The 24,891-nt window shown below is 37.3% G+C and overlaps 1 protein-coding gene across 4 annotated transcripts; it reads right to left on the reverse strand.

Annotated features, from left to right (window-relative positions):
* Positions 1 to 1,122: 1,122 nt before the first annotated feature.
* exoc3 (exocyst complex component 3) lies at positions 1,123 to 21,136 on the reverse strand. 4 transcript variants are annotated; one of them, XM_030159538.1, is made up of 16 exons: positions 20,940 to 21,136; positions 20,343 to 20,528; positions 18,141 to 18,360; positions 16,365 to 16,537; positions 14,674 to 14,886; positions 13,916 to 14,094; positions 13,403 to 13,519; positions 13,077 to 13,194; positions 9,973 to 10,098; positions 7,976 to 8,076; positions 7,760 to 7,870; positions 6,849 to 6,990; positions 6,472 to 6,594; positions 5,785 to 5,946; positions 5,172 to 5,293; positions 1,460 to 1,664 (listed from the first exon to the last, which is right to left on the reverse strand). In XM_030159538.1, the coding sequence occupies exons 2-16, from the start codon at positions 20,484 to 20,486 to the stop codon at positions 1,460 to 1,462; spliced, it is 2,256 nt and encodes a 751-aa protein (XP_030015398.1). In that variant the 5' UTR covers positions 20,487 to 20,528; positions 20,940 to 21,136. The 4 variants fall into 4 exon arrangements, with proteins under 4 accessions (XP_030015399.1, XP_030015398.1, XP_030015397.1 ...); XM_030159537.1 differs by having other exon boundaries at positions 20,343 to 20,541; XM_030159536.1 differs by having other exon boundaries at positions 20,343 to 20,547; positions 20,940 to 21,135.
* Positions 21,137 to 24,891: the final 3,755 nt, after the last annotated feature.

Raw genomic sequence — 24,891 nt, forward strand, 5'->3', positions numbered from 1 at the left:
TCACAGTGGATCTACAAATACACAAAACATTGAGTAACAGGCAGAATTTTGTTAAAATTGTACTTACTTCTCAACACATTTAAGGTTATTCACATTTTTTTTGCAAAACTCTACTTTCTTTTAGTGTAAATACATGAAAATATTTACATTTACAAAGAGAAACATTTGAAGTTGTCATTATTTATATGTTATTATGATAGTATTTTACTGATCCTACCCACTTGAGATTTAATTGGTCTGAATGTGGAACCTGAACTAAAATCATTGTTAATATCTTAGCGTAATTTTTGCATTTCACAAATTCATCCCAAGGGCCAGCCTTTGGCGGGCCAGATTTGGCCCCCGGGCCACGTGTTTGACACCTGTGCTCTATAGGGCATACAGTAGGGGGCTCAGGACACAGCCTTGGGGTTGAACCTATGCTGAGTGTGAGTGTGGAGGAGTGGGAGGGGCCCACTTTGACAAATTGTGGGCCGTTTGACAGGAAGTGCTTAATCCAGGGGCAGGTGGGCAGATCCCCCTATCTGTAGTTGGAGCAGTTTGTTGTGTAGAATGTCCGGAATGATTGTGTTGAACGCTGAACTGTTGTCCACGAAGAGCATCCTCCAAGAATGTTTAGTTCACAAGGTACTAATAAAAATATTTGTTTCTTTGCAATAGTCTTGCTTTGTTTTTGGCGAAAAATAAAATCCAAAGCCTCTGGAGAAGGAGCCTCAGGTGATGAGGAAAAAGAACATGTGAGAAGAGTAAAAAGGAAAATAGCACTTTTCAACATTTTCATTTTAGTCAGGTGCTGAACTTGAATCCCTGAATTCCCACTTTTCTTAAAGTATTCATTCCCAAACACTAGGCAAGGTACCACAAGTGTTTCAAAAGATTTTGGTTATGAATATTGGCAGTGGTAACAGTAGTCATTAATATAGAATTCATTTATCAAAAATACTATGTATCCCTTCAAAATAGCTGATTTTCTACTTAATCTCAGTTAAAATTGTCATGAATGTTTTTAATGCATCAAATATGCATTTTGAAAATCGAGTCCTATTGCAAATTGGGTCACAATGGTCAATTATCAAAAAAACTGGTCTCCATGTCCCTCTCTCATAAATGTATGTTTTTTTTAAAAACATTTATCCTTTTATATAAGGTATTCTTCTGAACTCCACAAAGAAGAATTTCTCTGGAACCATCAGTCGATCAGTCAGTTTTTTGTGCATTTCTTTTCATGCATTCACAGTGAACTCACCTCCAATTAGTAGACAAACCACAGTCCATTTTTACATCTAGAAATTTATTTTGCTGCAGCACACTTGTAATCAATGAAACAAATCAACTGAATAAAAGGTAAAAACACAACAGCCTGCATTACACCATTAAAGAGAAGTGTGGGGAAAAATAAATCAGTATGTTGGAGTTTCTTAATATGCTCAAGGTAGAACGGATGTCATGGTAATTGCATTTATTTGAGCAGTTTTGCCGTTGCCATGGAGGTCATGGTAGTCATGGTTGTCATAGTGATGGTGGGCACGGTAATGTCTTTGAAGATGGGTTGTGTGACTCCAGCGTAAGAGACTTTGTTTTCGCTGAGAGTGCCAATAATCATCTGTCGCATTTCCCTGCTGGCGTCCCCACGTACTGCCAGCAATGCATGGATGTGCTCCTCCCTGCAGAGAGCAGCAATGACAAAAGCAAACATTTGAATTAGTTTGGGTACAGAGGTGGTACAGAAGTGGTGGATACAACAGTGCCTAGAATGAATTCACATCTTGCTTTTTCATGTAATCAATAGGAAACTTGCAAGACAACTTCTAAGTTGCAGTACTTAAGATCTTGGTCTTCAGACCACATTGTCTCTAAATGAGCAGTGTTTTCATCCAGTCTTGTCTACCTACACACAAAGGGGACTCCACATCTTATTTCAATACCAAACCATTACTGCAAGGATAGCACTAAATTGCCTGTGTCTTGTCTGATTAATGTGTTATCATTATTGTGGGTTGATGACAAAATGCTTCTAAAACAATAACATGAATCATTTCTAATTTGAAGGACATACTGACCAAGTCAGTTATTCTATAAAATAGTATCCAAATAAAAACACAGAGCAGTGTAGAAATTCTGCAATTTGATGATGAATGATGTGGCTGGGATGGCACTGCTTGATCTGATCCAGAAATCCAATTTGCTCTACATTTGGGCCACAATGTTGCTCCTTTATCGAGCCCCAGAATACCACTGTAAATGAATACAAACAATTCTGCTTCAAAAAATATGCTCATTATCAACAAACATATTCAATTTATATGTATATTTACAAGCAAAATAAAGTATCTGATATATATTGTGGAAGAAATTTAGTATGCTTACGTAAAATTTTGAAAAAAAATATTAGTTCAATTACAAATTGTAAAATTTGTAAATCACTGCAATCTCATTTTCCTTACATTTTACACAGTCTCCCACCGCTTTTAAAGATGTATGTGGTATGGAAAACCACTGAGCCTACAAAAACTTAAATTGCTTCTCAGGGCTGTCAATGAAAGTGGTAACTTTGGAGGTAAAAGATGTCACATTTGTGGATGAAAAAAGGACCGCAGTGAGTTGGGCCCTAAGTCTAGTTTTCTGTTGATCACTGTCCTGATAGCATGGAGGAAACATTGACAGAAGTAGCAACTGAAACAGAAGGACAGGAGGAATAACAAATCATTGGTCACTGACGACATCCTAAACCTGTGTGACCAGAGGAGGACCTTGAAGAAAACAAAGGAGGACGAGCCAGAAAATGGAGGATAAAGAGAAGTGGATCACAGCACAGTGTGAAAGCCTAGAGGCAGGGATGCAAAAGAGAAACAGCAAAGCAGCCTTCACTACGTGAAAGACACTGACAAGAACACAGCAACCAGCATCAACAATATTCGAGGACAAGGTTGGCTTGTTATTTTTTAAATTTATTTATCTATTTATTTTTTGCTTCTTTTTTTTTTTTTATGGGCTCAGCTGGCTGACAGGCAGCTGTCTGTACCGATAAGGCAGCAGCCGACACCAACTGTACTGTACGGCTAGTTATTAATAGAGAAAACAGCAGTAATCAAAAGATGGACTGTTAGGAGCTATACAACTTTACGTTGACCCCAGACCCCAACATTCTAGCTAATGCCACAATGACCAGCAATGACCACCAATACTTCAAGTCGAAGTAGAGGACACAGTAAAGGGGTTTAAAAACTGGTAAACTGCCAGACATCAATAACATTCCAGAAGAGTTTCTGAAACATAAAGGACTAGGCATGATAAGAGCACTCAGACATATCTGACAAAGGGTATGGGAAATCAGGTAGAGGCCCCAAAAATTGATCCTTGATTATCCCCATTCCCAAGAAAGAAAACCCAAGACAAGGCCAAAACTGCAAAACAACCTTATCTGTCACATTAGCAAAGCAATGCTATAGATCATCCTGAACAGACTGAGGAACAAAGGAGAGGAAATTTTACCAGAACAGGCAGGATTCAGACCAAAAAGGAGCACCACTGAACAGATCTTCAACATCAGACTACTGACTGAAAAGTCTTCAGTACCAGTGCGACTTGTACCATACCTTCATTGACTTCAAGAAAGCCTTTGATCGTGTTTGGCAGGTTCTCAGAAACTACAACTTTGATAAAAACCTCATACAGGTCATCCAAGCATTTTATGCAGACTCGAGCAGTGCAGTTTTATTAAAAAACCATATCAGAGAACCTTTAAAAAAAAAACTATTGGTGTCTGTTAAGGCTGCCCCCTCTCCCCTGTCATATTCAACATCCTTCTGAAAAACATCATGCAAGAAGCACTACAAGGCTTCCACACCTCCATAATCATTGGTGGAAGACTGATCTCCAACCTTCACTTCACTGATGATATTGACACAGAAAAGCAAGATCCTTGTCAACAACTACTACTATTTAACTTAAACAACATCAGAATGAATGGGCAAACGCTGGATGAAGTGAAGGACTTCAAGTACCTCATGTCATTTGTGAGTGAAGGTGGCAGCTCCACAAAAGAAATAAGAACAAGAATAGGCATAGCAACAACAGCCATGACAAGGCGTTCCAGTGTCTGGAAAATCAACTCCATTGGCTTTCCTGTGACAGTCAGACTGTACAATTCATTCAGAGAACTATAGCTGTCACCCATGCTGGAGAACAAGAGTCACTACTCTCAACAGTAAAACATTGTAAACTGACTTGTTACGGGCACATCACAAGGCAAACCCCCCTGTCAAAGACCATCCTACAGGGGTCAGTAGATGGGATGCAAAAAAGAGGCAGAAGGAGGAAGTCTTGGATGGATAACATCAAAAAATGGACTGGTAGCAGCATCCAAACCCTGCTTTGCACAGCAGAAGATCATGAACACTGGAGATGGCTGACTGCCCAAGCGTCCGTCATTACACCCCTATGGCTTATGGGGCCATGGGAAGAATGAGTGAGTGAGTGTCCAACATACCATTATTAACATTAACTCATAAAGACCCAAACATCCATCGTCAACCATCTACTGATCTAAACTGCTGATCCACTAATCCTCTAAATCCACGTAAACAATTGGTGTAAAATACAGTTATTCAACATTTCATGGTCATCAGATATGACCCATTTGGAAGTTCAGAGGCTCCATAGTTACCGTGGAAACACCGTCATCTTCTACAACACTAATTCACCAATAAAACACATGGAGTTGGATCAATGACAGTTGGATGGACACACTGGGTTTATGTTCAGCTAATGACAGATTGGACTGACAAAAAAAACACATTTTCTTCATTTTAGTCTGCTTTGATACAATAACATTTGACTTTAATCTGGGCTTTTATGAACATATATATGATGATATAAACATAGGAAAATAGACAATTTTCACTGGAAAAAATACAAAATTCAGAGGATAATATTATAACGAATAGTGATAAATCACTTAAAAAATGTTTAACAGAGAGAAAAATTCTTTTGGGAACTGCCACAAAAGTCACACTGGCTCCTTCTGGGTTAATATGCGGTGCTTCAAGCCAGACAGTGTTAACACACAACTGCCTTTACATACCAAAATGTACATTATTATCGATTATATTTGAATATGCTTGCAACAAAGACTTGTAAAGTACATGTGTGTCATGTGTTTGTGTACAAACCTGATGTCAGGATATTTTGAGACTAGAGTGGAGACCTCCAGGAAAAGCAGAGTTGGGTCAGTCAGTTTAAAGACTTCAGCGATGGCAGCAATGGCTCCGCAAAGTCGCTCTGTGTCTTCACCCTTCATTCAATGATCAACCAAAATTACAAGTTATGCACATGCCTATTTGCCACACATCACTACTGCTTATCTGACACTTTAAAGGTATTTTTTATCGGTTCATGTTTTATGTTAACACTAGGGAAACTCAACCCGAGTGTTGACACCCCACAGCACCAACCTCCTCCCCTCAATTTACACTTACTATTTTATTTTAAGGTTTTTTTTACTGTCCTCCTTATCAGGTCCTCAGTTCTTGTTTTTTTATTTCTTTGTTGCAAATTGCTGTATGAAATAATAATAATAATAATAATAATAATTATTATTATTATTATTATTATTCAATGCACAATTAAATCTCAACAGTAATTTTTTTTGTGCCAAAAAGAGACGCATGCAATGTATTAGTAAATCTAGCACTTGTGGTTGTGAACTGTCAGACATAAATCTTTGTGTGTGCAGAGTATATTATTTTTAAGTACAAAAATTAAAACTTGTACATGTTAACTCACAGCAGCCAGCTTATTGAAGAGGAATTTGAACTGTTCAGCCTCTTTAATCATCCTCTCAGCTCCTTCTCTCCTTTCATCTGCGTTCTTAAAAGTGATTCTCTTCTGCATTACTGCCTTAATGTACTCCACCACCACTCTGCGCAGTGCCTCACTCGTCATCTCCTGTCATCCAGACAAATCACAGTATGTTAGCATAGGGGGCATCAAGACAGTGTTCAAAATTATATTCTGCCTGCATTAGAGGAATAGTCATTATTTGTCAACATATATCTCTTACATGTGGACACTGCAACACACACCAACATTGACCCTCTTTTAACCCATCACTGACATGCAGGAACACACCACACACTGCAGACTTGGAGCAGTGGCTCACATGTCAGTTGCCCTGGCAGCAAATGATGGGTGAATGGGCCAACAATTTCTCTGCTGGTCCAGGGTACTGAACTGGCAACCCTTCTCTCACAAGCAGCTTCTCCAGCCTTCTAGACCACAGCTAGCATATTGACATTATAGCAGCTCAACATTTCATTTTATAGTAAACACTAAGAAAAAGTTACATTTGATGCTTGCCATTACTTGTGAAAAAGATAGTGTTACAAACTGGTCTAGGGGAAATCCTGGCACAACATGAATGTGTCACCAGGTATGTAACACTGTGTAGATGCTGTGATCTCCTATTCATACCTGGTTGAAGGGTTTTTTGATCTTGTTGAAGTCATTGAAGTAGTCTTCTACCGTCACACAAATAGTGTCCACAGCGTGAGAGCCCGTTAGCCACTTCCTAGTCAGCAGTTCATTTAGATGATGCTGGGACACACAAGTGAGTTCAACAAAAAAAGATCATTGGGTTGATTTTTTTTTTCTTTCATTGGTAGAATTGTCTCTATACTAGTCTCAAAACTGCCAAATACAGTGCTCTTGTGCAATGATGATTTAGACTCCCTAATCCTATGAAACTATGAAGCAATCATTTAGCTGATACTTTTATATTAATACGATATCTAAATACATAGGAAACATCCTCTCTTATTACAATTTAGTCTGGTAAGTGCCTTTCTTACATCGAGGTCTAAGAAAACTTCATCCAATAGGAACTGACATCCCTCCTTGGCCACCTCATTCAGTGTCTTCTCAATGGCAGCATCGCTGTCTGTAGGCTCCAAAGACTGAGAGTACTTCCTCTTCAGACTGTTGATGGACTCTCTGAGGTAAACATGGGACAGTTGTCAAACATTTTAAAGCCAGCATCTTTAAGCTTCAAAGATGATTCAGTCGTAAACAAAACAGAAAATGGCTGAAACCACAGCAACAAAGATGACTATCATTTTAATGAGTGAATGATGTTATTTACACTACCGGTCAAAAGTTTTAAAACACCCCAATTTTTCCAGTTTTGTATTGAAATTCAAACAGTTCAAGTCCAATGAACAGCTTGAAATGGTACAAAGGTAAGCCATTGCTGAGACTTGAGAATAAAAAAAGAAGCTTCTCTGGGCCAACAAACACCGCCAGTGGACTACTGAAGACTGGAAGAAGGTGTTATGGACTGATCAAACCTGCAACTCGAAGTCTTCTCTTCACATTGACAGCACCAACTTTCGAGGCTTGATCAACCTCCATTGCTGCAGAACTGCTTTAAGTTGTTAACCCATTTCTTGTTCTCCTTTTTGTATAATTCTGAAATGTACATTATTTTTCAGTTTTGTTTAACCTTACCTTTTTTTTTAACCTCTGGCAGTTCACCGCTTACCTTTGTACCATTTCAAGCTGTTCATTGGACTTGAACTGCTTGAATTTCGACAAAAAACTGTAAAAACTGGGGTGTTCTAAAACTTTTGACCGGTAGTGTAGGTACAATAATGACAGAACTAAGACCTTAGCTTCAATTAACTTTGGTGAGAATCTAATTGGAATCATAGTATGGCATGCAAATCCAGTATTTGGTTGCGACTTTAGTACAGAATCTTCTTACTTGAATGTCTGGCAGTTGTTAATGATGGCTATCATGTACTGAACATAACACTGAGGCAACTGACGGTCTCTCAGGTGCTCCTCCTTGTAGACCACTGCCTCCTCTCTGTACCTAAACACAAGACACATGGCTGGCACCCTCACACTGGATTTGTTATGAATACTGAATACTTCACTCATGAGAGACATTTTTTACAAATTGTGTGGAAAAGCTTACCTCATAAGGAATGTGTTCATTTGTTTCAGGCAAAGTTTTAAAACTTGCTCTTTAAAATCCCCATCAATCTGGGCAGCAACTTGTAGATTCTGCTCAAACATCTGACAACAGAGTGGAGAATGGAAAGAAGGAATAGGAATCAAACAAACAGTGATTTCAATAAGTACTTGAAGCATAACTTTACCTATTTGTAGTTTAACTCCATCCACTGCATAATTCAGAAAAGAAAGAGTGGCTAGCTAGGAGTGGATATGCGTGACAGGAGTTGCTCAGGGCATGACAAAGAGGACACCTCTACAGAACACACTAGGTCCTAAACAAGTGTTCGACTTTTTTTTTTTTTTACTGCTTATCATTGTATCATCACCAGTACTGGTGTGTTTACATCATATAGTTTTGTTTACAGCTCAAAAAAACCAAAAAACAAAAAAAAAAAACAATTTTTTTCAATGTTCAGTACAATTGTAAAAATCTACAGTGGTACCTTGACTTATGAGTTTAATTTGTTCCGTGACCAACTCATAACTCAATTTGCTCGTATATCAAATCATTCATTCACTTATTCATTCATTTTTTAAACCCGCTTTATCCTTACTAGGGTCATGGGGGTCACTAGAGACTATCCCAGCTATTATATCAAATCAATTTTCCCTATTGAATTTAACTGAAATGCCAATAATCCCAATTCCATACCAGCCTCATAAGTCCAAATACATTGAGATAACGTCTCACGTATGCAAAACATATTTCTAACCTATGAGTAACGAGCTTTGAACTTATGTGTAATTTATACCAAACTTATCTCCAATGCATATTGACCTGCTCTGGACAGCCTCTTTTCATCTCTTCCACACACAACAAAACGTTTCAGCACCTCCCCTCTGGACAGAGACTGGACTTTGTTGTGCAGCAGGAGATAATACCTGTAATACCTATCCATAATATCATCATAATCATCAAACTCAGAATTACATTTAAAAAAAAAACTGAAAAACTAAAATAAAAAAACTTATATTAAATATTCATTATTAATTTTCCAAAGCCTCAGGGAGCCGCAGCAGAGGGATGAAAGAACCGCATGTGGCTCCGGAGCCATCTGATAGGCTAAATAAAAATGAGGTTGCCAGGAGGAACCCATCAGTACTCCTCAAAACACTGTGGTGAGCAAAGAGATGGAAGATCCGGCAGGAGAATACCTACTAGCTGTCTTCCAACATTTTTCTTGTTATTGGCTATGACAATTAGCAGCAGCATATCTGAAGCTCACTTGTAACTTGGATTTTGGCTTGCAAGTTAAAGCAAAAAAAAAAAAAAAAAAAAAATTGGTTGAGCAACGGCTCGTAACTCAAAAAAGTTGTAAGTTGGTACGTTCGTAAGTCAAGATACCACTGTATGTACGGCTCAGAGCGTCTTTTGAGTCCAAGTACCTGCCAACAGAAAATAAAAAAACATAATCCTAGTCATAGGCAGAGGTACAAAGTATATATATACAGAGTATATAAAAATTAGACCACTACAGAAAGTTAATTTTATTCTATAATTTAAATAGAAACAGTGACACTTTCATATATTTTACATTTATTGCACATTTAGAGAAATATTTGAAGCCTTTGTTTTAATTTGCCAGAGATACCTGATAACAACTGTATCTTGCAACTTTTTCACAATATAATATGTTTTATGAGGTCACAGTGGCCTTTGACCTTTGTCTGCCAAAATCTTTTTCCTTCCTTGAGCCTATTAACCTTTTTGCCAAAATTAGAGCTGTCAAACCATACCTTGGTGTTTCTATGACTCTGCAAATAATGTATTTTCTTGTAACAACAAACAAAACAAAACAGAAGACAGAAGGCAAATACCACAGAGCATACCATTACTCTTCAGATAAGGAGTTAGGCTAACTTAATGGTATCAGTGAAACTTGACCAGCATCTGGTCTAAACCTTTAACTTGGCTGACATTCAGAATCAGCAAGACAGAGAGTGCCTGAGCGTTACCTGAAAGACGATGGCAGGCAGTGTGGTTTGGTAGTATCCATCCTGGTCAGCCTCAGGCTCTGTGTCTTTCTGCCAGTCCTTCTTGTCCGTTTCCAGTGCTTTACGCAGCCAGCCAGTTATATTAGACTGTACACATGGATACAGAGTCAGTGCCCATACAGAGACAACACTTTGTACACCTGGAACACACTACCTACCTCACCTGTGCATGACAGCTAGCTGACTGCACGGTTGCATGTTTGCTCATGTGTGAGTGCAAACCACTAGGCTGCTAATTCCAGTCCTATTTTATGTGTCCTATTTCTATTTGATGGGCCATTAATATGATTTCATTTCATCATAAATTTATCTTGTAAGAAATGAGGCGTTCATTAGGTCAGGTGATTGTCATTCACTTTCTAGGTAACATAGAAAGATAAGACGCTCATTTTTTTCCCCCTATATTTCATGCCTCCTCAGTCCTCCTCTTTGTGACCCAGAAACTGATATTAATACACTAACTTTAAGGGTCTGGCTCAATTCCTACAATCAAAGATGGTTTCGAAACCAGACAGTCCACTAAATAGTCATTTCATGTTTTTGTGCCATATGAGTATCAACACTATCTCACTCCTCTACAGATTTTGTCCCATTGATTCTATTGGAAGATGTGAATGTGATCAAGAAATATGACCATTTCACCATAGTAACAACTGGATCAATTTTTCACAACCACCATATCTTCTGTAACTTCTGACACTCCTGCAAGATCTACCAGCACAAGTCTTATCGAACCTCCTAAGACCCAGCTATGGGTTTTCTGTCCATGTTTGTGGACAAGAGTTTCACAGCTTTATACAAAAAAAAACCCAAAACTGTCCACTGCAAAGGACATTCCATAAGTTAAAAAAAAAAAAAATGCATCCGAAAAAACTGTTGCATCATGTTTCCAACATAGGCAATTATTTGATTAAAAAAAGCCAGAACTTGTACTTTCCTGGTTCTCAGGAGGCTAAAGGAGGTAAAAAATGCAAAGACAAAACCAAAGAATCAAAGATAATTTAATCTAATATTGTTACTTACAAGTAAAAAATATATTATGGTATTATTTTATGTAAACCTTACATTTATTTTATTGGCACAACATTCTCAACCCTCCTGACCACACCCAATTAGGAGTCAGGAAGTGTACACAGTTTCATATCAGTGCTGCAGCAAACAGTGTATGATCTTTGTTATGGAAATCTCTGCTAAAATGCATTTCAAGGTGCCAGGCCTGAGGAGGCCGCCGGAGGAGCTTTTTGTCTGTGTGTAATGCTCCAATGCACAAAACAGGAACAACAAAAGCACCTTTACTATGAATGAGACAAAGACACAGTGACAGCAGAGGTTTTGTCATATGACTAACTTGGTCCAAACATTGACCTGCCTTTATCCCAAACAGATTCAGAAACGTAAATAATTAACATGTGGTGCTTTGTCTGTATTTAATATTTATTTAGTCTGCACCACAGGCTACTAGATCTATCCAAATTAAATAACAATGTCTAAATGTACCGTATTTTCCGGACTATAAGCCGCTACTTTTTTCTCACACTTTGAACCCTGCGGCTTATACAACAATGCGGCTCAAGTATAGATTTTGACGGGCTAACTGCCTCCAGGGGGCGTTCTAGCAGGAAGTGCAAAAGTGAGACAGACAGGTAGAAGAGGTGATGCGAAGAGGAGGAGTTTTAAGCTTAACTTTTAACAGTCATTTTGCATGTCATGCACAAACCCTCATCATGGAAAACACACGAAGAAATGCATATGATGCAGCTTTTAAGTTAAAAGCAACTGATCTGGCTGTCCAAGAAGGAAGTAGAGCTGCTGCATGCAACTGCCAGTGAGAGCGACAGCGGAACAGAGACTGAGAAAGTGTGTGACGGAGCCTTTCTGAGGCTGTTCAACTCTGACACTGAAGAAGACGACTTCAGGGGTTTCAATGCACAGAAGGAAGATGAAGATAGTGATCAATGACTTTTCTGGGTTTTTTAACCAGCCATGTTACTGCCATTTTACTGCCGTGTTACAGACACTGGTTGGAAAAAAGCAGTTAATGTATGTAAATAAATATTTAAATCATCTTTCTGTTTACCATCTTTCTTTGTAAATATCTCATGTTACAATGTGGACACCTGTGGCTTATAGTCAGGTGCAGCCTATATATGTAAAAATATTTTGTTCTTTTAAAATTTCATGGGTGCGGCTTATATTCAGGTGCATAGTCCGGAAAACACGGTAATCATTACAGTCGACATTAATTTAATCATGATCCTTTGTCATCAGGCCTAATCTTAACACAACTACGCAAACATTCATGTGGGAAAGTTCAAGGCTTAAAAGCATACTATATGAGTTTCTGAACACTACCTTTTACTCCCAGCAGCATCTCACTGATTTAACTGTTACCTATATTGTGACCAATTGTGACCTAACTTCTTTCATCTTCCTTACTTACAGGATGAAAAGGGGCAACAACCTGAATCGTTTCAGTGATATACAGTAGAACCACACAGTACAAGTGCACCATAGTACAAGAAATTTACTTTATAAGCCGTGGCTCTTGAAATACAAGAGGAAATTCACAGTAAGAGCAGGTGCTCCTCCCAACAGGTGATGCCTCTACAGGCTCATTTCAAACCTCACAGGCAAAAGGTTTCTATTTTGAATGAAAATGAAACAACCTGCAACTGTGGACAGTGAAATTAAAAGCGACTGAATTTCAACTGATTGAAAGTGAGGCCAGAAAAAAAAAATTAAGTGAAGAGAGAGAGAAAATGCCAGAAATAATCCTCCTCCTCCTCCTCCTCAATTAAAGGTAAATAAGTTAATAAAACCAGTTTATTTGTTTTTAATCATTGTTATTATTGCACTTTTTCTATTTCAAAAACCCTTAAAAAGGATTTTTGAGTAGTTTTGGGGCCTGGAATGAATTAATTATATTTCAATTCATTTCAATGGGGAAAACTGATTTGTAAAAAAGAGTAAATCGGATAACAAACACAGTCATGGAATGAATTAAATTCATGCTCTGAGGTTCCACTGTACTGACAACTTGTCCTGTTGGTGTCTGTGCTGCTTACTGTGAAAGTCTGGACATATTTGCTGAGCAGGTCATCCACCACATCCTGGGGCAGCAAAAGCTCCAACTGGTTGATATCACACTCTGAACGAAGTTCTGGATGGCCCATCATATCCACACTGAAATGTCCATGTGCACACACAAACAGCATATACATACAGTCTGCAATTAGAAAAAAAAAACAACCCTTCTGACAGCCCTTAGTATATTATGCAAGTCTGATAAGATGTTACAAAATGAATATATCAATAGATCTTCTGCACAATACTTTAGAAAGCTATTAGGGAAAAAAAAGACTTTATTTGAGCAGTGTAAGTGTGTGTGTACCTCTTGTATGTGTTGAGGACCCATGTTAACAGGGACACAATCTCATTAGCCTCCAAATCCTCAGAGGCCAATTCTTTTACACGAGAGGAAACAGCATTGTGATAAAGACTGAAAAACCTGGAAACACAAATGCATGTGAAAGGACACGCACACACACCTTAATGTGTAACAGGACTCCACACAATATCAATAACTTCAGCATTTTCCAATGATTTTACACATACGACTGGAAATGGGAGGAAAAAGTTGCAAAAGTCACTCTACAAAAGCAGATGCAGTAAAGGCCTCAGTGACCCTGCAAATGCCCATTATGAAGCTCTTTAATTATAATGGATTTTAGACCAATATACACATAGCATATATGAGGATGTTATATTGTAACATCCTCATTTTCATTGCAACATCTAGACTAATTTTAATCTAAACGACAATTTTTTCAAATGTTCTACCTATAATTTTATCAAATATTTGTCACACTGTCATTTCATTCTGACATTTCTTTGTAGCTGTTACCTATTGAAAGTGTTGTAGTGTGGAGGAAAACACTGCACCATGAGGTTCTTGACAACAATGAGGTCATCTAGAACATATTTCCTGGTTATTTCCAGAAGGCGAACAAGCCACATTTTGTCAGCCTCCCTTGTCACTGCCTGGGTACCTTCGATGCGAGTGCTAACTGTACCCTCCAAGACCTGTGGGTAAGAGATCAAAATGAAGCTAAATTAAGTGATGCAAGACAGAAATTTGTTTTAATATTCTCTATGCAATGTAGATCTGCCTTACTGTTGATCAAAACCAAAATGGATAAAGATGTTGTAAGGACAAAAGGGGTAACAGAGGAAGAATTAAAAAAACAAAAAAAAGTTGAAAAAGAGACTGAAGATGTTAAAACTACTTGGAACAAAGAGTGGAAGTGTGATCTGCGCTGTTCACACTGAGAGAGTGGTGGTTCATCATGCATACAATGAAGGGACTAATATGGTTTATAGGGTTTGCTTGGCCCCCCAAATATATGAAGGTATCAGTATGTACCAAACAGTTGCTAAATAAACAGTTTTAGTAAAAATGGTAAATATTGTGTAACAACTGTTGTGTTATGAAGTTTTTATAATTAGTAAAAGGGTCACATGTGATTAATATGGGTCTCTTTTCAATACACTTTGCAGAGGCGTTTCATCTCCACTTTAATATTCAAATGCCTCTGTATACATTTTAATCTCCTTGAGGATCTTTAGAGCATTATTATTCAAATGAATCCTTTTTCCACATACCTCAAACATCTTGTCCTTCCACTGTTTGGGTCGCCCAGGTGGGATGAAGCCAGTTTGCTTCTTACGGTCAACCATACGCCGATCTATCTTCTCTTCCCGCTCAATGATACGAACTACAGACACTAACATGGTTGGGTCACGGCGAACTGTTACCATGGATCTCTGTAGTACCATCCATAACTGTTTGGCCAGTTCATCTGACAACCCCTGGACCTGTGTGGAAAGTGTCAGTGCTTTAAAATCAAAATTAATTAGGTTTAACAATTTGTTAGCTTCTTGTCTATACTAGGGATGTACCAATATAATGACTCAACATTTGGGTAAGCCAATATCTAAGCTGTTTCATAAATTTGTAAGAAATAATTTGTAATTTATCAGATGGTCTGAGGATATTATACTGCTTTAAAACAGTGTAGATATTCTTAATGTTCCTTGTTTCTTTTGCACAAAAGGTGGAATTAATAACAACAAAGTAAAACATCAACATCAGCCAAATAATAATTCTAAACATTAGTATGTGCTTAGAATTTCACAATCAATGCCTCCCCAATCTGTATCATCCATTGCTAAATCAGCACAAACAAACCAACACACACACACACACACACACACACACACACACACACACACACACACACACACACACACACACACACACACACACTTAGAGTTAATGGCTTTAGAAGAACTTTCCAAGTGTTGTGGGAGGTATTCTGACATGACCTGATATGACAATGAACTCAACACAAAACCAGTGTACTGGACACAGTGCTACATTGTCACGTTTACCTTGAAATACAAATAAAAGCCAAACTGAAGTTTTACAGTTTTTGAGTTTTTATTTTGTTTGCTCATGTAATAGCTTGACCCCCTGCAATAGCCAACAACTGCCTGGCCAAAAAACATTGCTGTAGAGGTTGAACCAGGCAAATTGGTAAGAGCTTGGTGAGAACCTTTCATTGGATAATTATTGCAGTGGTTAATATGCTCCATATGACAAGTTGTAACAGCTAAAAACTGTACAAGCCTGTGGGAGCTGAGTTATGAGTGTTGCCCCCATTGGTCTCATCTAGGTTCAGCAACATTATCACTCCAAAAAAAGACGTCAGCTGACTACCTGAATATACAGATTTTTCCAATCAGTGGATTTTTTTGTGATGGTTGGCCACCATAGAGTGCAGATCTTAACTCCATTGAGAGTCTTCTGAATGTGCTGAAGAAGACTTTAGGCAGTACCCTGACCCTCCCATCATCAATACAAGATTTTGGCCAAAATTGAACACAACTATGGATGTGATACTGCATAAGCTAATGAAAACAATGCCATAGCAAATGCATTCCATAATCGAAGCTAAAGGCATCCCTGTCAAATATAAGACTGTGGTACTTTCTTTTGGCCTGGCTGTGTACAATGACAGCAAGTAAATGTAGTGCTTATGCAAGTCTTTTCCAAGGTGAGGCAAGCTGTGGTGGCAGGTAGGATACAATTTAATAATGTATGAGTTGCAGAAATGAGAACAAAGATTAAAAAACTTCCATATAATATTCATATTTCCTAGCTGGACCTGTGTTTAGGATTCAGAATCTGGAGAAAAGAAACGGTAAAACAGGTAGGCTATATAACGAATCTAAGTATGATGAAGACATGAAATTTGTGTCCTCAACGGAAATACTCTGTCATTTATACCTACATCTTCAAAGTAGTTGGAGATCAGGTTCATGTCGCTGGTGTTCTTGCTGTCCATGCGGTATTGCTCATACATGAGGTCATCACGTGAACACTCCAGCTCCATCAGCTTCCTGTGTGCCTGCAGCAGTTCAGCCTGCTCTATCAACTGCTGGGTTTCTGCCACAATCTCTGGAACTGGATACAAAGTTGTGTTACAATGCTATAAACACAGCCAGTTTGTTATCATTTATTTTTTCTGGTCACATTTGTCTCATTTTAATGTCCACTTATTAGATGCATCCACAGTGCACTTCTATAACAAAGTCTGTCCAGCCATTCATTGGTCTCTGTTATGTTTAACAACCATTATAACCAGACTGAATATCTTAAGTACTGATGGTGCATTTATTGAATGACGATAAAGCAAGTCTGAAGTCTGAAGTCTTAAAATTAGGTAAAACATTCACTTCAAAGACCTGAGTATATTTGGCTGGTCAAATGTAAGGTCACTGTAATGTCATAAAAAATGTTTTTTGGTATAAATGTTCATGAGGACTCAAGTATAATGCAAAGACAGTAGACAGATCTGACTGAACGTCTCCTTCTTGTTCACAACACTTCAGATCCAGTGTGTAAAATTTAGGAGAATTATGGGGATCCAGTTACAGAAATAAAATATTATACTCCAAATTTTTATTGGTTTTCATTAGTGACATCACCTGAATAATTATCATTATGTTTTTTTTACCCTTCAAGTCACATGCCACCCAAATTCCAGAAAAGTTGAGATGTTGTGTAAAATGTAAATAAAAAAACATAAAAATGTGTTTCAACTGAGAAAAGTGAAATTTTAAGAAATGAACATTTCAAGATTGGTCAACATCATCCAATTTTCACTTGGAAGAAATGGTGCCTCTCTAGGATTATCTTTCTTATGTCCAGTCCAGTTATTGACCTGTTACCTAATTAGTTGCAAAATGTTCCTCTGTTTGTTTTCAGTATTACTTACTTTTTCAGCCTGTTGTTTCCCATCCTAACTTTTTGAAGACATGTTGCTGCAAAAATTTTTTAAATTACCTTATTTTTTTCCCCTCAGTTTAAACATTTCATTTGTTTTGTCTTTTCCATTGTGCTCATTGCAATATTTTATTTACAGTATACACAGCGGCCACACTTTTCTGGAATTGTGGGGTTGCATATCTACAGGGGAACTGGTTGCCCACCTGGAGAATAGCATAGGTATGTTTCTATAATAACCTGGAAGAGGCTTTCATTTATTTTTTTCCCATTTTATGAATAACATAGATTGTTTGAGTTATTGATTGTATAGAAGAGTGGAAGATGAAACAAGTTAAACCAATCCAAGTGACCATTTTAGGAACTGAGACACTGAGATCGATTTCTTCGTCTCAGCAATGCTTCAGGCTGTTTGTGTTTTGTAGTTCACTCTAGATTGAGGGACATCGTAGTCTTATGGTGAAGAGCACAACCTCTAATGTTTTAATGGCGCATTTGGCACCAGAAGTTTACTGATGTGTTGAAGTGTGTATTTGTAAAAAGCACACAGTGAGAACAGCAGGCATAGTAAAGAGGCAAGTGTGATAATGGCTGTAAAAAAAATACAAAAGTAGAAATTTATTGGCCAATCTTTCTTATCAGATGAATCTGAGCCAAACTAGATCTCATTTGCGTTCATACTTGATTTAATGAGTGCAACTGCTTTACACCTGGGCAGTTAGTGTGAATGAACAGTAACTGTGAACCAATATTACAAGCCATGTCCACTGGTCTTATGTACCTGAGAAGATGTTTTTAAGGTTTTCCACAGCAGAGGCAAGTTGACTGTGTTGAACCACAGCATCCTTGACATCCTTCAGGTTCTCAATGGTGTTGATGCTCTGTCTCCAGTCTTTGCTCACATCAGCAAGTGAGCTTTGAATTTCTTTGACATCCAGCAGGGCACAGTGCAGCTGGGTCAGTCCAGTACGAACACCATCAAGCTGTGACTGGATGGCTGCCTAAATGACATGAGAGAACATCCACTGCAATGTAATACTGTTCATTAGTGTCGATTTTACCATCACTGACAAATAAAGACGGCAGTGTATGTTCTGAATATTTACTTGACTTTTACTCATCCCACCATCCATAACAGACTAGTCTGCCTTAAGTATGATTGCTGTTGAGCCAATTATCAGACACTCATTTCATGAATTTCTAAACTAATGTACTTAGGGTGAAATACATGCTATTGGAAATTGTCTGGATTCTGTTAAGATGGAAAAATCTGGACTTAAAGCAGAGTATGACTTTCGTCACAAATTTTTCTTCAAATTTGTAAAACCCGAGTGAGAGCCTAATTACCACTAATCCATTAGTCTTTCTGAGTTTACGTACCTAAATCACTTCCCTCACGGTGAACAACTTCAGGGATGAATCCATCACAAGCAGTCCGTTTGTTTACATATCAAGCTGAAACGTCACTCAGGCCTTCTTGGAAATTTTGTCACAAAGTGAATTGTGGGAATGGGAATTCCATGCAGCCGCAGCAGCAACAAACATGGAGACAAGCAATGAAACTGCTACTGGGTCAGAAGAAATGGAGGGAATCACTGTCAGTCAACTGTGATCTTATAATATGGGGTGTGTGACCGTTAAAAAACAATACTTCATCAGAGATCTTCATACGACTTGCTTAATATATAATCAGTTTCATGGCATTTTCGGAATATGTCATTGTGTAGGCTTATCATACACATACTGCAATGAGGGAGTGAGCAGTGAGTGCCCGGTCATACCCTGTATGCTTGCGAGGTGTGTATGATAAGCATACACAATGACATATTCCGAAAATGCCATGAAGCTGATGTTTAGGTATTTTTTCCACTATCACACTATTATAAGATAACAATTGACTACAGAGATTCCTTGTGATGCTTGTGATGGAGTCATCTTCAAAGTTGTTCACCATGAGAGAAGTGATTTAGGTGTGTAAGCACAAAAAGACTAATGGATTAGTGACAATTACAGTATCACTCGGGTTTTACAAATTTGAAGAAAAATTTGAGATGAAAGTCATACGCTGCTTTAAAGATTAATGTTACATATTATTTAATTAAAAAGAAAAACAAATGTAGATCATAAAGTGGATGCTTTTTCCCTAGGTAAATGTCACATATGGTAACAGAACACAATGGTTTCACAAATTAAAACTGACCCAACATACACTACAGTTATGCAATTATGCAGAAAGATGATACAGATAAATGTGTCTGTCACCAGATGACTGCACAAATCACTCAATGGTTTAAGCTCAGAGTACATAAATGATATGTTTTTTTTATGTTATTATACAGACGAACAACCAGAGCACATTGTCTGCAGAGCTTAGATTTGTCCCAAATATTGAAAATTTTAAATCAAATTCATGTGTCTATGAATGATTTCTATAACTTACACTCTTTTCTTATTGTGCTGTAAGTCTTAATTCTTATAGTTATGTAAATATTGATCCTTTAATATGGATTTTATAAAAGAATTTTATTCTTTACTATTGATTTTATCTATCCTGTACACTCCTCTAATTATAATTTTTAATGTTCTGATCTTTAATCATATTCATATATTTATTTCCCTATAGATGTTATTTTAAGTAAGGCACACTAAATTGCTTTTTGTATATGAAATGCTTGATATAAATAAACCTTGCCATGCCTGAAGTGGCATTGTATGCACTGTATATTAATTAAGAGGCCGGATTCCAATGATCAAAATGTAGTGCAGACAATACTGTATGTTTATCTGGGACAATGTGGGACATGTACATTATATTATGCTCATTAAGTAATTACAACACTTACATTATTAGTTTGAACAATCTGTACTGTTTGAAAGTGTTTTTCAAAACATTGTACCTTTTGTTCACGTAACAGTCATGGATGGAAATACGTTCTCTTTAGCAGACAGGATAAAATTTATAATGCTAATATTACCACTTCACCTTCAGTCTAGCTTCCACAGATGCCTTCTTGCGAGCTTCTCTTCTTCTGTACTGCTCTACTTTGTCCAGCTGATCGGATCTTTGCAGCATCCCAGCCACGCGCTGCACTGCCGTGGCCACTGCTTCCCGACTGGTCTCCTCCATTGTGATGATGCCCAATGAGCCGTCACTAGTTCTGTTTAAAGGCTTCAGCAGAGCACTGAGGCTGAAAGAAAATGACACTTTAGCATCACACATTATAAATTGTTGTAAATGGGGGGAGTTAGAAGCGTTAACGAGAGTAAAATTTGAAAATGTTTCTTCAGTCTCTAGTCCAGTTTTTCTTGGAGTTCTTCAGTAAACAGAGGTGACTGACAGCTGCAGAGCTAGCAGCTACCTAGCTTACTTTATGTCGTTTTTAGTTCGACTGCTGGGACATGACATCGCCATTTCAGTAGCAGGCCAAGTCAGTTTATCAATATATCACATCTCGCAGACCCTTTGATGTTATTACATAGCCCAACAGGGGACGGGATAATATAACGGGATACTACAACAGACATTTGCTACACAACTGTTAGGCCTATCTAAGCTAACTAAACCATGAAACAGTCTCACCTCGCGCACTCAACGAATCACAGCGAAAAAAGAGAAGCGACGTTGCATTTCTACAAATACAAAACTGATATCACTCCCAGAATGAGGGTTTTTAGAATATGGCTATATTTCTATTATGTGTTATTAAATACAGTATATAGAGGTTCCACTTCCTCTTTTAGAACTCCGCCTAATACCAGCTGCTTCTGCTTTCCTTCCGGTGTGCTCCATTTGCTTGTACCGATGTGCCGCCTGTTACGTAACTGGAAGGGCGGGTACAGAAAACGGTACAGGCGTGTAAAAAAAAAAAAAAAAAAAAAAAAAAAAAAGATTTTCTGCGGGGTGTCCAATCCTGGTCCTGGAGGGCCGGTATCCTGCATGTTTTAGATATTTCCCTCTTCCAGCACACCTGATGGTCGTTATCAGGCTGCTGCAGAGCTTGATGACAGGCTTATCGTTTGAATCAGGTGTGTTGGAAGAGGGATACATCTAAAACATGCAGGATACCGGTGTTGTGCCGAATTCTACTCCCTAACAAAAACTGCTCCCCCTTCTTAAATCAGCCATGAAGAGGACAATGTGCTCCAAATTCAATTCCAATTCCCAAATAAATGTTTCTCTCCATTTAACCTTTTTCAAGTGATGTAGCAGCTTTAACTGTAATATTATCCTCTATATTTTGCATTTTCACCATAAATCATGTATTTTCCTATATTTAATTTCCAATTTTAAATTCAAATCTTCATGAATATTCATAGTAAATTCAAAGGTTATTGTATCTAAACAGAGAAAACCGAAGAAAAAAATATAAACAACTGAACATAAACCCAGTGTTCCCATATACTGTCATTGATCCAACTCAATGGGTTTTACTGGTGACTTAATGTTGTAGAAGATGAAAATGTTTCCACGGTAACTATGGAGTATCCGAACATCCAAATATGGTCTGATATCTGATGATCATGTAAAGATGAAGAATTGTATTTTATTATTGATAGGATTAGTGGATCAGCAGGTGTCAAACAGTTTAGATCAGGAGATTGTTGTGGTCACTGGTTGTTGTCTGGGGCTGTATGAGGAAAGGGGGAAAAAAATTCATTGCTGCTGCTAAATGTTTTGAATTTTGAATAATGAATTGAATATTTGTTCAACAAACTGTAAGAATTCTAATTGTTGTGCAATAAATGTTCCCATTAAAGGAAAGAAAATGCACTTAATCACTGCAATAAATATAAGTAAGAGCCAGTTATGCTTTTACCCATTGCACCTAGTTGAAAAAGCACAAGGATTGTCAGTGTTTATGTTATTTGTGTGCAACACTGAGTCACATTATAATTTACTTTTAGAAGTCTTCAGAGTTTGTCTTAAGTAGGCCTGTATGTGTAGGTTAGCGACATTGTCAGACCAACTGAGGTACAAGTAAAATAGAGGAAAGTCGTGTTTAAGCTGTAAGATTTCTTTTGCAATAACTGCAGTATATTTGAATGTGAGCAAAAACTTTCAAAACTGTAGTCTATGTACAATTTGCACATTTTTGTGGGAGTTATGTTGTAGGCCTCATATTATAGCACTCTACTGGACATTGTCACTGTTAAAAACAGTTAAAAAGGCCCATTTCATAACTTTATTTGAATAGTAAAGTTAATTCATTTTCAGACTTCAGCCTCAACAGTAAAATGTATTCCTTCGTGATCAAATTGTAATTGGAATATTTTAAGTCTCAAAGGGATAGAATGTTTAAGTAATATCTTTGTTTTTTATTTCTTTCTTAGATCTTGTGGTGTGTTCAGAGCAAAGGTTTAAGAGTTACAGTGTTGTAATATAAAGATTTTCACAGATTTTCATTTTTCAGTTCAGTTCTGTTATTAATTAATTAGTGATTAGAAAGTTCAACTTTTTCTCCTTTCTGACTGTAGGGTATGAAATTAATTGTGAATTATTCAACCTCTTAACACCATCATAGCTGTGTAGCAACTAAGTAATGAATAATATTGTAAGATATTGCAGTTATGTTTTTTTTTTTTTTTATCTGGTTAATATTAAAGAATGGGCAAACTGTAAGGCATATAAAACTTTCTAAAGTTAAAGCTTAGATACACAACACACAAAATATATAGCAATAAAAACAGATACTGCTGAAAACTACAGTTTTCGGCAGGGAGCAGAATTCGGTACCAGATATTGCCGAAAACTGCATCCCCCAGTACAATAAGCTTGCGAAGCTACAGGAGTGAAATGACTTTAGCAGCTCACATTTGGAGCTATTCTAGTGTGACAGGTTGAATTTGGTGCACTTTGTCCTCTTCATGGCTGATATAGGAAGGGGGAGCTGTTCTCGGCAGCTGTTGCGTGCTGCAGTTTTCGGCAGGGAGTAGAATTCAGCACAACAACCGGCCCTTGAGGACTAGGATTGGACACCCCTAATCATTGCCACCGGTTGACGTTCCATTTACTCACCATCAGACAATCGATTGAAGCTGTGTATCAATGGCAGCCAGCAAAGAAAACAGCGTTGGTAACAGGAAATGAGTCTGACTGGGTATTAAATGGCACATAACTGAAAAACACGGAATGATCTTTTAGGCAGAAATATTCGTTTTTACTCATCAATAATGAGTTAGATGGAAACTTCCTAACTTAGCCAATAAAAATGAATAGTTATTTCAATAAGTTATGTAAAGTAGACAAATTAAAGAACAGTATGCCACCTACAGATATTTATAATTACATTTCAAGCTCATTAATAAAAAACAACAACAAAACAAGATTATTAAAGATAAAACTTGTAGACTCAGATTTGATAAAGTATGTGATAGAAAAATTAATAAGAACTAGTAAAAACAAATCACCAGGTATTGATGAACTAAAAATTTTAAAACTACTGGCAAAGCCAATTGCACCTCTAATTTGTCATATTAATTCAAGCTTTGTTAACATTTATGTCCACAGCAATGGAAAAGTGCTAATATAATACTACTACCTGAGAATAGGAAAGAACTGTTTTCTGGACCCACTAGCCCTCCTATAAGTCTGTTGTTGGCATCAAGTAAAATAATGGAAAGTATTTTGAACAAATTACAAATTTATCCGGAATAATCTAATAACAAACTTTCAGCATGCCTATAGAAAGGAGCAATCCACAGCAGCAACTTTAACTCAAATGACAGAATACTGGTTAAGGGAAAATGATAATATTAAAGTAACTGGTGCTTTTATGCATGCTTTCTCAGCAGCATTTGATAAAATTGACCACAACATATTACTGAAAAAAGTGGACTGTTACACTGTGAACCTCAGTTAGTAGTCATTACTCAATTTGTGCAAGTAAAGTGATTATATCACAGAGCTGTTTTTTTTTTTTCTTTTTTTTACATGAACTAAAACTAAAAAATGCTAACATAGATTTTTGAATGCATATGTTCAATGTCTAAATGTACATTAGTAGTCATAACTAAAGTAACTACATGAAATGAGTAATGGTAGCTTGACTTATTATCAGTTCATCTTATCTTGTCACAAGTATTGTTTAATAAACTAAAACATACAGTTTACATTTTATTTGCATTATTTAATTGAAAAATTGTGTTTTTCTTTTTGAGTTTATTACAAATCACTTCATTAAAAACAGCAATTTAAAAATTTAGCAATATTAACATTAACAAATTTTTACTTGCCTTTAAACACATACAGATTTAATGCCTAGCACATACAATTCGGGTACATTTTTTATTTCTCGCACCCATCCTAATTGAAGTTCTGAATTCAATCATCTAGACTAGTGTTTGTCAATGGGGGCAGTACCACCCCAGGGGGGCGTTGGGACAACATTGTGGGGCGTTTTGAACAACAAAGCTGAGGGGGGGCACTCAGGCACAAATGGGGGACGTTAGTCACAGTTATCAGTATCTGTGTCCAATGGCGTATCTGTATAAGTATCTGTATACAATGGCAAATTTACCTACCTTGTCATGAT

Source organism: Sphaeramia orbicularis, chromosome 17, assembly GCF_902148855.1.
Source record: "Sphaeramia orbicularis chromosome 17, fSphaOr1.1, whole genome shotgun sequence".
Taxonomy (NCBI): domain Eukaryota; kingdom Metazoa; phylum Chordata; class Actinopteri; order Kurtiformes; family Apogonidae; genus Sphaeramia; species Sphaeramia orbicularis.